This window comes from Squalius cephalus (assembly GCF_949319135.1).
Source record: "Squalius cephalus genome assembly, chromosome: 17".
Taxonomy (NCBI): domain Eukaryota; kingdom Metazoa; phylum Chordata; class Actinopteri; order Cypriniformes; family Leuciscidae; genus Squalius; species Squalius cephalus.
In genome coordinates this window covers 13,714,257-13,726,813 of record NC_137138.1, presented here as the reverse complement: position 1 = coordinate 13,726,813, position 12,557 = coordinate 13,714,257, and the positions used below count along the sequence as shown (strand labels likewise).

At 36.3% G+C, this 12,557-nt stretch overlaps 1 protein-coding gene across 1 annotated transcript in view; it reads left to right on the top strand.

Moving 5' to 3' along the window:
• Nucleotides 1-12,356, top strand: part of dnai1.2 (dynein, axonemal, intermediate chain 1, paralog 2) — a 29,773-nt gene extending 17,417 nt beyond the window's left edge. The window contains exons 15-18 of the mRNA XM_079848041.1: nucleotides 380-528; nucleotides 2,550-2,649; nucleotides 5,540-5,722; nucleotides 12,077-12,356. Of these exons, the coding sequence (XP_079704167.1) occupies nucleotides 380-528; nucleotides 2,550-2,649; nucleotides 5,540-5,722; nucleotides 12,077-12,157 (513 nt within the window). The 3' untranslated portion in view covers nucleotides 12,158-12,356. The remainder of the gene's footprint in view (nucleotides 1-379; nucleotides 529-2,549; nucleotides 2,650-5,539; nucleotides 5,723-12,076) is intronic.
• The last annotated feature ends 201 nt before the right edge of the window (nucleotides 12,357-12,557 follow it).

Below are 12,557 nucleotides of genomic sequence, written 5' to 3'. Positions count from 1 at the left end.
TACAAAAAAGGATGTTAAAACATGCTTAGATCTTTTTCCTGCCATATTTGCACCGCAATGCAGTAAATCATGTGCATCTCCAATTGGACTGGTACAACTCAAATGATAGCCTTGAAAGAAGAGATAAAAGATTAATCTTCGGATATGATGGACTACAATAAGCAAGCCAAGTAAACCAGAAACAAAAAAAATTCCAGATGGTGTAAAGGTGAGCTAGTTTTTAATCTAAATCTAATCTAAGTCACTGTGGATTCACTGATGTTTTAAAGGAAAAATATTTTTAATGTCACTACGTCTGCAAGTGTCCCACTGTACAAATCAGTAATTTTTTTTTAAATGTAAATGTAACCAATAATAAGTGTATGTTTGTCTTTCACAGGGCTCCAAATACTATTCTAGCAAGTTTCTGGAGATGTATGATGCACACTTCATGACAGTTAGTCGTGTGAGGTGGAATCCCTTTCATCCCAATGTCTTCATTTCCTCTGGCTGGGACTGGATGGTGAAAATATGGGATCAGACAATTAAGTAGGAGCACTAGTCCCTACAGCACTATATCTACTGGCAGCATAATTTTGGCAGTAGCTCTCCATTAAGCTTCACAACAAGCCAGCTAGGCTGGCATTGGTATAAAGTAGTGCTTTACAAGGTCAGAAATGCCACCAAAATAAATAAAGAAAGCCCCTCAAAAGATATGAATTGTCCCTGTATGAGTTCTTGATAACACTTTACAATAAGGTCTCATTTGTTATCATTAGTAAATGTATTAACTAACATTAACTAACCATGAGCAATACATTTGTTACTGTATTTGTTCATCTTTGTTAATGTTAGTTAATAAAAATCCAGCTGTTCATTGTTTGTTCATGTTACTTCACAGTGCATGTCTAATGTTAACAAATACAACTTCTGATTTTAATAATGAATTAGTAAATGTTGAAATTAACATTAACAAAGATTAATAAATGCTGTAGAAGTGCAGATCATTATTATTTCATGTTAACTAATGTAGTTAACTAATGCTAATAAATGTAACCTTATTGGTTACATTTCTTCTGTTGAAGAATACATTTCTTCTGTTACAGAGTTCAGTTGTTTTTTTATATTTATAACATAAAGTAGTTAAGCAATTTAACACAAGCCCCAATATATTTTCATGATTTTAGCACGATTGCAAATGTGATGTTAATTTTATACAACAGTTTAATAAGCAATTTTTTAGACACAATATTGTCATTTTAACGGTTTTGCTCTATTTTGACAATTAAATATAGCAACAAAACAAAACAGTTGCTTCTCCCAGCAACATTCACACTTGAATCACTTACTAACACCACCTACTGGCGGTTTTAGTTGCATATGTACTGTATATAAAAAAAGTATAATTTTTGTGTTGTTCTGTGTTGTTCCAAACCTGCATGAGATTCTGTCTTCTGTTGAACACAAAAGAGGATACTTTAAAGAATGTTGTTAATCAAACATTTGACGGTAGCCACTGACTTCCATTGTAGGAAAAAATATATACTCTTTTGTGTTCAACAGAAGAAAGAAACTCTTGGAACTTGAAGGTGTGTAAATGATGATACAATTTTAATTTTTGGGTGAACTATCCTTTTAAGTGGTGTTTTTATATGCAGTATCTCTAAACTGCCAGCAGAGAGCTCTTGTGCTTTACAACAGGTCTTACCTAGGTCAGCAATGGAAATCTGTCTGTTGTCTATCGATCTCCAATTGCAGATCAAGCAATTAGAAATGTGTTCATTTAATAGAAATTGACATTTCGGTTTACTTTTCCAATCATACTCAACTTCTGTCATATGAACACATTTCTAATAGCTTATTCTGCCATTAAAATAATTGAATACTTCGGGATGTAAAGCTCTATGGCAGTAAAACAAACCTGGATAGACAACAGATTTCACAAAAGATTGTTCAACATCTGTGACTTCATTCTTTTCACAGACAACAATGTTTACTTTCCCCTTCAGTTTGTAAAATCAAACAAATATTTACAATGAAAGTCTATAGGGCAAGGTATTCCAGGGGGTTTATAAGCGTGTATTATTGTTAAAGCACTTACACTACTGCATTATATTGATCAAAAGTGACAGAAAATACATTTCTATTTCAAATGAATGCTGTTTATTTTTCAAATGATCAAAGAATCTTAAAAATGAAGATCTCAGATATGATATAAAGAGTACTGTCAGGTCTGGGGCTCAGACAAACGCCAGGAGATAAATTCATTTGTCACCTCAAAATGAGAAGCAGACTCCTTTTATTGGCATTATGTGGAACTATTGATTCAGACCCCCTTCTCTTTTTTCTTACTGATTGTGACAGTCTTGCCCGGGGAAGTCCTGATGAGGTTTTTAAAGATGTCTCACTGTTATATTTCACTTCTTTAGACATCAGTTACTGACAACTGACAACATTTGAACAGATGAATTCAGAATGGGAGCAATGTAGTTTCTGTTAAAGTTTTGTTTTGACTGAATAGTAGCTTGTCTGAAGTATTCTTCATACATGTCTATGCATGTCTTTCACAGGTCTCCCATTTTCACTTTTGAACTGAAAACTTCAGTGACAGATGTGGCCTGGGCTCCATACTCCTCCACTATCTTTGCTGCTATCACCAACGATGGAAAGGTAAACAGCCAACTGACTACTCAAATACAAACACAATGGGTAAAGTGTGGCTTCAAATCATATTTTAATGCTAATAACAAAAAATAATAATCCATCCATCCGTTCGCTTGTTCTAATAATAACAAGTATTAGAAGGCCCCTTTACTAGCCTCACTAACACCTCCTCCAGAAGCAACCGATTTCCAACCGGTCTCAGTTTCAGTGAGTTAAACTTCGTAACTGTCATGGCACACAGTGCACGTCTTATTGTCTGTCAATTGTGCATAAAAATCAACAGTCAACTTTGGAGTGTGTGATTCACACACGGGATATTCACACACACGCCCCCTTATGAGGGAATTTAATGATTGCTAATAAAACACAGTGGCAGGCTGACAGTGGGACGTCTTTCCAATAGTGCTTGACTGCACCTGTAAGCTCCAGCACACACAAACACTCACACTCTGCTTGTGCGAGACAAAAACCACGACATCTATCCTGTGGCCCATCATTAGCAATTAGTTTCAAAACACACAGCTGGTCTCAAGCACTTGTCTAAGGCTGCTTCAGGCATCACCTGTCACCTGTCATCTTGAATGGTTTGAACTGCCGTGCCATGGTGGCTTTTGCTGTTATTTGCTAACACTGTGTTGCAACACCATGTCGTGGTGTTTTGACATTTCAGAGCCACTGAATCACGAATGCGAAAAAACGCATGTGAAATTTTCGGACTCAGTGTGCAAGGACCTTTACTCCGACAAGCTAAATTACACCTGCCCTCTACAGGAAGCCCATTAGAGCGTGATCCAATAAAGACCACACTCTGTTCCCCAGCAAAACCAAACAACTCGAATGCTGCTTTACAGCCATTCCAATAGTACAGTGTGTTTATTTATTTACTTACTTTAATTCATTTATTTGTATTTATTAATGGCTGGAAGAATATCCTGTGCTGTTTTAGATTGTTATGTAGAAAAAAAATGTGTCGGGTTGTCGTATTCTAGAAACAAACAATAATGGTAAACAAACATATACTCATTCATTTAAAAAAACATAAAACCAAAAGTAAAATTTTTAATCGATATGATAATAATAATAATAATAATAATAATAATAATAATAATTATAATATGAACATGGAGGGAGGGGGCTATATTAGTCAGGTCCTGACAGAAACTGTTACTGTTGCTATTATCATTAATGTAATAAAAAATGCAGAAATGTCCTCCACTTAGAATAGTAGATATCTGTCCTCCAATGGAAACTAACTAAATATAGTAAAAAAAAAGCCTAATTTTTGTAAAAGAATGAAAGGATTACATAACCATTACATAATGACAACAGCTCAATATATGTCACGAGCATCATGTGTGCTACCATCTGCTCTATTGCCCTGACATTGACTTTAAATGTAATCCTACCTGATCTGGCTTGCTTTGGACTTCCTTCTGTGTGATTTGATGTATGCCAGTATAGCACTAGTATTGGTATGGGCCCTGCGGCCTTATTTGTAAAACTGTCCTACATTTGATCTAAGATAAATTACAAATGTGTGTACTTGTGATTCAGAGAAATGAGTATAAGCACAAAAATGATGTGAAATCTAGAAATCGCAAATGATCTTGACATTGTGTGCACCTGAATGGTTTGAATGGTTTCAAACGCCCCCTAATTAATTTCATTAGCATATACTGAAAGAGCAACAGACAACGTCCAAATCCTTTTCTTGAGAATGGCGAGGCTGCAGTACTTTGACTCTCTGCCACAACCGGGACCGGACGTGGCGCTAAGCACTTTTCCACGTCAAAGACCGTTTTTACAAATCTGAACGTTGTCTGGATTTTAGTGTTCGCACACTCTAAGATCAAATCTGTGCGTATGCACGTTTTATAAATGAAGCCCCAGTTCTCTGCTGCCAGTGGGCTGTCTCAGCTATTTCTAAATGCCATAAAGACATTAATTACAGGCAAACCTACAAAAATAAACATTGCTGACATATCTTGAAATGACAGAACACGGACCAAAATGCTCAATTGCTAATGGGGCTTCCTTCCTTCAAGCTCTTTGCTCCAAATATGTTGTGTTAGATTTGGTGTTACTCCTGCAGTTACAGATGGCATCATTAGTCCTGACGTGGTGTGTGTCCTCTGCATCGCTGCGTCAGCTGCCCAGAATATCATCGGTCTGTTAAGATAGATTCGCACTCGCTGACTAATTATGAGCCAATCTGCTTGACAAATATTTACTAATGAGTATCTAAACCTGTTTTCTGTTTCTCCAATCTCCCATCTCTTGTCTTTCATCTGCCAGAGCAGAGACCATGCTTAGGTGGGCAGCATGATAGATGATGAATGACAATGAGGATGATGGGAATTATAATCACCCATCCCTCACTCCCTCCTCTCTCTGTATCATTTGGATTTTTCCTAGTGAATATTGCAGAAGATGAAATACTATCATCCACAGACTTCATCTGTCGCCTAGGGCACTGTCATCCTCAGAGAGACTTATTCTTAATCCGCATTTCTGAGAGACATATACATTTCAATATATTTTAATAATTTATTTAATGATACAAATATATCTATTATTCCATATTTATACTACCTCGCTATACATACAGTACTATCACACAATTAATACGATCCTCCACAGCAGATGGTCTGCATTCTTACACCTCCACAGTCACACGCATTCTTGTGCTTATACATATGAATATATTGAAATGCAAGCGCGCACACACAAACTCAAATGCATCTTAGACTTTCTGACACTCAGAGCCAAAGCAAGAGAATAAATTATAGAGGTGCTAATGTCTGCTTCACACTGAAAACATCAAAACATAAACTGATGCCACATATATTAATGACAAAGACTAAATCTTCCTGTTCCTCTTCTTTTTTTCTCTCAGGTTCATGTGTTCGACCTCAGCATCAACAAATATGAGGCTCTCTGCCAACAAAAAGTGGTGTCCAAGAAGACCAGGCTCTTGCACATTGAATTCAATCCTGTCAATCCCATCATCATCGTGGGTGATGACCGCGGCCATGTCATCAGCCTCAAGCTCTCGCCCAACCTCCGCAAGAAGCCTAAGGTAAGTGAAGCACTAATATTATGTATAGGCCTCCAATGAAATCACATGCTTAATCGATCAGTGCTGTTTCAATCACTGCTTTGCTGAATAATACTTCATGTGCTGAATTGCTATATCTGCATCTTTGTGACTGGTAATCAGGTAGCTCCACCCCCAAACTCACACCATTGGTTGAATCAGACATTTTGAATTTACACTTCCAATTGTCTCTGCACATTTCAGCAACCAAGAAATTATACATTTCACCTTAAATATATAATGTACACTACTGTTCAAAAATATTTTTGGGATTTGGGGGCTAACTGTTTCCTAGCGAAAACTTGACCTCTTGCTATATTTGACCTAATTATCCTGATGAGATTTCCCACTTTCTGTATTTGCTGTAGTCTGTCTTTAATACATGCAGCCCCTTTTTCACATTTTATCATCTTTTGTGTTCTTCATAATTTCCATTCTGCATCTAAAGAAACCAATCCATTGACTGATCATGTATCGAGCCCTTTAGCTTATTAAGTAAGATAGTAAATAACAATGGCAGCTCGTAATTAAAAAATGTTGGCCTCACAGACAAACTGTCGTCTGTGACAGCTCGACTTGTGAAATGTTTAAATTGTTGTTTAGAGATTTCAATCAATGCCAGTGCTTAGTGTGGACATGTTCTGTTTGTGATTATATTTGATTGACTGAAATGGTTCATTCTAATGATGCAGTGTCACAGGTTGAGTTGCTGTCCTCTAATGCTTTTGATAAGTAAGAAGCTGCCATGGCTGTACTTACCTGCTGGAGTGCAATGTGTTTTAATATGACTTTTGAGCATCAGTAATGCACCAGCTTTCCTCAGCCTAATGTCATTATTACCTCTGAAAGAGCACACTTACTCCCCTGATGCAGTGGCTGATCTTAGATGGCTGGGCTAATGAATTTAAAACTGACATAAATTTCTGTTTTGCCTCATCAAGAGGCTTATTTGCATCTGATATTAGTAATTATTTTTGCACAAAACTAAACTGCAAAAAAAATGCTAATAATTGTTTCCAAACAGTTTACTCCCATTTTCTATTGTTCAGGTGAACTAGTCAGTTCCTCACTATATTACAGATGATCCCAACCCCCAAAGACTAAGTTCTACACTGGGGAAGAGCAAATATATGCAAATATTCAAAACTGTTCAATTCAGATAGTCAAAACTGCTAAATCAACCTATACTTCATTTCCCAAACACATTGTAAGTCTGAGTAAATTGTAGACCATTAGAGCCAAAGGATTCCGTGATGTACTTGTGCTTACGATGCTTTTGGTTATATATTGCCAGTTTTGAAGGCAAACCAGGGCCAGTTTACATTCTATAAGTCAATATGAATGGATTACTTATAGTTGTCGCTGGATATCAAAATATTTAGGTAGGATAAATTATTTGAAATATATATTTTATTTTTATGAAATTATTTGAAATATCTTATATATATATATGTTTCTTCATGAGCACAAATAGAGGGGGGATGACACACTTCACCTTAATACAAATCAAATACTTCAAAATAGTATCACAAAATAAAGGAAACAAAAACAAATTCTATAATACAGACCTTTGTGAAGGACTGTGATGATATTGATTATTTGGATAATAGTCTAGAGTCTAGACGGATTTTTGAAAAATGGCCTTCTATAAGAAGTGAGGAGCATTTATGGGTACAAGTCGGGAACCGGCCTACCTTACATATTTCAAGGGTGCTGAGTCCAAAAAAACTGGTTCCCAAGCGAAATTTTGAGTTTTTTACCTTCTAATTTGCATATCAAAATGGCCGCCAAATTGCCTATCTTGCTCAGTCGTTGGGCCATTTTCCCCTAGTTTTTTTGTAAGTAGGCAATCAAGATGAGGAAATTAAGTTTCTAGATCGATAGTCAAGGGTCAGAGCAAAGATATAATGGAGGCTCACTGCCTTTTTTATGTATATATATGCAAAATACCAACTTTTAAGGTGAAATTAAGCATTATTTGTGTAATTTTTTTAAGGCCGGCATACATATTCAATCAATATCACTCTTAAATGTTCCCAGTGTATATATGATATGTGATGTATTCCATATTACATAATAACTAAGAAAAACACCATTGCAAGTTTTTTTATGCAAATTAAGGCGAGACACTACTGGTGAATAGGGTAACATTTTTAACTAGCAGATATCACCATGAAACTTTCACAGTTGATTAACTACATTAAGATGAGAAACAAAATGTATTACAAGTTTTCTGTAATTTAATGTTTAAATATGCAAATTAGGCCATATCTAATCAAATATGCACTAATTTGCATAGATTTAAAACAACGAAATCTGAGTATTGGATAAAGCCAGGTTAAAAAAAAAAACTCATTGTGTTCACATGTTAGATGGGAAAAAAAATACAGAGGGATTTATGGATATCTACTTTTGTTATCCTGTAAATCAGAAAATACTGTCAATAGCCTTAAAAAAATGATTTTCGCCATGTTTTTTGGAATAAAATGTTATATAAATCAGGCTAGGAATAATATATTTACAAATCCCTCTGTAAATGTCTTCATAATATAACATAATATAACTATAACTAGGTACAAGTACAAAAGTTTGGTTTCTGCTTGGGGCCGGTGAAGGCTTCGGAAGCAGACTAAGGAAACCACATGGATGACGCTCCACTTCAGTAGCACCTATACACCAAACTTTCCAGTCTTGTACCTAGTTATATTATGAAGACATTTACAGAGGGATTTGTAAATATATTATTCCTAGCCTGATTTATATAACATTTTATTCCAAAAAACATGGCGAAAATCATTTTTTTTAAGGCTATTGACAGTATTTTCTGATTTACAGGATAACAAAAGTAGATATCCATAAATCCCTCTGTATTTTTTTTTCCCATCTAATATGTGAACACAATGAAAAAATCATTTTTAACCTGGCTTTATCCAATACTCAGATTTCGTTGTTTTAAATATATGCAAATTAGTGCACATTTGATTAGATATTGCCTAATTTGCATATTTAAACATTAAATTACAGAAAACTTGTAATACATTTTTTTTCTCATCTTAATGTAGGTAATCAACTGTGAAAGTTTCATGGTGATATCTGCTAGTTAAAAATGTTACCCTATTCACCTGTAGTGTCTCGCCTTAATTTGCATAAAAAAACTTGCAATGGTGTTTTTCTTAGTTACTATGTAATATGGAATACATCACATATCATATATACACTGGGAACATTTAAGAGTGATATTGATTGAATATGTATGTCGGCCTTAAAAAATGACACAAATAATGCTTAATTTCACCTTAAAAGTTGGTATTTTGCATAAATATATACATAAAAAAGGCAGTGAGCCTCCATTATATCTTTGCTCTGACCCTTGACTATCGATCTAGAAACTTAATTTCCTCATCTTGATTGCCTACTTACAAAAAAACTAGGGGAAAATGGTCCAACGACTGAGCAAGATAGGCAATTTGGCGGCCATTTTGATATGCAAATTAGAAGGTAAAAAACTCAAAATTTCGCGTGGGAACCAGTTTTTTTGGACTCAGCACCCTTGAAATATGTAAGGTAGGCCGGTTCCCGACTTGTACCCATAAATGCTCCTCACTTTCACTTTTTGGGCACTTCCCATCTAGACTATAAAGTGCTTGACCTTTTCAGGTTTCCAGTTGTGCTAATGTGAGTATTGGTCAATGCTCACTGAAGCCAGACATGTATACCTGTCTACATGTTAAAGCAATGGTAGGACCCATGCGGTGGCGTCTGAAACGGTGACTGAGAGCAGCATGTTCCAAACTCAATAGAATCAGTCAGCTGTTTCCCAGGTCAGGACACTATATTAACGACACATATCTCACCTCACATGAGCCTTCAAAATGCTTTTTTTCCACCATGTCTCTTTGTGCCGGTGACTTATCAATCACAGTATCCATAATAATCCTGTAGTCAGTTCTCTATTTACAGACTGTTTTAGATTCACCGCATGTATAGTCGGGTCAGTATTCTTTCCTGAGCCCACAGTTTGCTGTCTCAGCTGCTGATTTATTTTCTAATCTATTTCAGTCCACAACAGTCTTAACAGTCAGCCACTTCTCAGAAAACTCTGCAGTTTTGCATCAGACATTGACCACAATTACAATAAACATTAGAAGTCCTCTTGGCAAGAGAGCCACTTAATAGCAATAAAATCTTCCTCTTCACTTACATAAGAACTCTCTGCTGATTCACAATAATCTACTTCAGATGCCACATTCATTAGGAAATGAGACTCATTTGTGCAACTTCATAAGTAATTTCTGTATTAGAATTAATGAAGAGCTGTTTATACTGTATACATTACACACACACAACCATTTGGGGGTCTGTAAGTTAAAAAATAAAAAATTAAAGTCTCTTTCATCTATGCATATAAACTAAGAGAAAAAAGAAAAAGAAACGTCCCTTTTACAGAATACTGTATTTTAAAGATCATTTTGTAAAATACAAATAAGCTTTACAGATCTTTATTGGAAAGGGCTTGAACAATGTATTTAGAACATGCTTGTTCAGTGAACCGTGAACAGTTATTGTAAATGCGCCTGTGGAACAGTCCATAAGACATAACAATTCACATGCGCTAGACAATTCACAGTTCCCGTAACTTAGGACACTAAAGAGAACTTTTTTACTGACTCTGAAAAACACCAGAAGAAAGATGCTTAGGGTCCCTGATCACCTGTGTGAACATGCCATAGTCCTGCTGCAGGAGGCATGAGAACTGCAGATGTGTGTATTTGACACACTAAAAAAAATTATTGATTTTATCGTTTCCCCATTCATTTCTAATGTGGGGTCCGGGGAGACCCCGAACAGCCTGAGTGTGACTTTTTTCCCACAGTAACATTTAACCAGATATCATTTCAATTTTATTTATTTTTGTTTGTTTGTAGAGCTAGCAAGTGTCAACAAAGGCATTTAGGGCCAGATTTACTGAGAACGCCAGAGCAAACCTTCTCTTGCCTTTAAAAAACTATTGTCAGGATTTACGAACGACACGCAGTGAAAAATTTGCACTGCAAAGGCGTGGACAGTTATTTTTGCAGCTGACCTTTTTTCATTTTCATTTGTAGGAGTTTTCCTTGCAGATGCAAAATTTATGGGAGAAGTAATTTTGAATGAATCACGCAAGGTGATTGACTAAGGTTTGCGCTAGTCAATTTACTGGTATTTGTGCCATGATTTAACACCAAAAAAAGGCATGCTCTCACACTAATTTGCCCTGTTTAGTAAATGTCATTTAGTTGAAGGGAACCTTTTTTATAATTTTTTATTTTACTTTGTTTCATTTTGGGTCACCAGAGACTCCCAACAGCATCTGGTGACCACACCAGAATACTGACTGCTACTTTTGATATTGTTCAGTGTCTTAGTTGTTGAATATTTTATGCTTATTCCAATAGTTACACAAGTTAAGACATTTGCTGGAAAAAAAAGCATTTTTCTGAGTTTATACATATTTGTGCACCTCAAGGCTGAACATTTTCCAAGCTAATGAGGTCAACAAAGATGGTCTGAAGGTCTTTTTGTTTTTTTCCTTTTTTTCCCGTTATATATTGTATATTTTCCTCTGTTGAAACTAAGGCAAAGACTAGCATGAAGACAAGTTCTCTGGAGCAAAAAAACATCCTGTTATTCCCTAAATGCTTAAGTCCCTTTGATTGACATATCTCACTCTCTCAAATGTATTTCCCTAACAGCGCTTCCTGGTTAGGATTTGATGGATTCTATGAATAGCTGTAACCTTGAGCTACTTATTAGAGCTCATTGAAGATCCCTCCACTACAGATCTGTGGATATCTGAACATTAGCATTCTGCTGAGCAAATTTAGCAGATGTTCTTGAAGTGATTACCAGACTCATGATTGCTGAAATTTTGCCTAATGATTGACAGGAACTGTAGAGTGTTTAATTAGTGCAAGTGAATTTCTCTGTTGAGAAGCTGGTCTAGTCTGGTTTAGTTCATTACGGTGTTGGTATGGTCAGCATACATAGTGATGTTTGATTATTCTCCTCCGAGGAAACAATGTGTCACTGTAATCATCTCAGACAAATGTCATGTGAGATTAAAGCGGGTCTCTGATGGTGGCGTTAACGGGGGTTTTTTTCCGCCACAGCACACAGAGGAAATAACACCTTGCTAACACCTCTCTCATTACCTCAGCCCAGTCGAGATGGAAACGTTTAAATGAGAGCTTCACACTGAGAAGTGTTTGTGATTGTTACTGGCACCCCTGGGTCAGTTCTCTCACTACCAGCAGCTGACTCATCTCATTCTCTTCATTTTTCTCTTTGGCTCTGCAGGAGAAGAAGGGTCAGGAGTTGCCGAAGGGACCGGAGGTGGAAATAGCAAAGATGGAGCAACTGTTGAGCTCGCTGAGATAACTTGGCAAGAGTCATTAGAACTGAGGCAGAGTGAGACCAGGACGACTGCAAATATATATATATTTATACAACGGTTCTTTCTGTTTCTTGAATCTGATTGGCTGAGAGCCTTTTCCAACCGTGCAATATTCGCGCAGTAACAGCACTCTTACCGTTTGTTTCGCTCTACTTGCAGCGACTATCATGTCGGTCGAGCAAATCCACCATATTTTTAATAAATACTATTGTTTGTGTCACGAAATGTAGTTTTAAGAGTTTTTTAGGCAAGAATGTAGTTATTTAGACCTCAAGTATGTAACTAATATATAATCTTAATGCCTATTTTACGATCTGTTGAGGCGCTTTCGCAGATGCGAACTCCAGGCCGTCAGCGGCCGTCCAGCGCTCATGTACCTGCAGA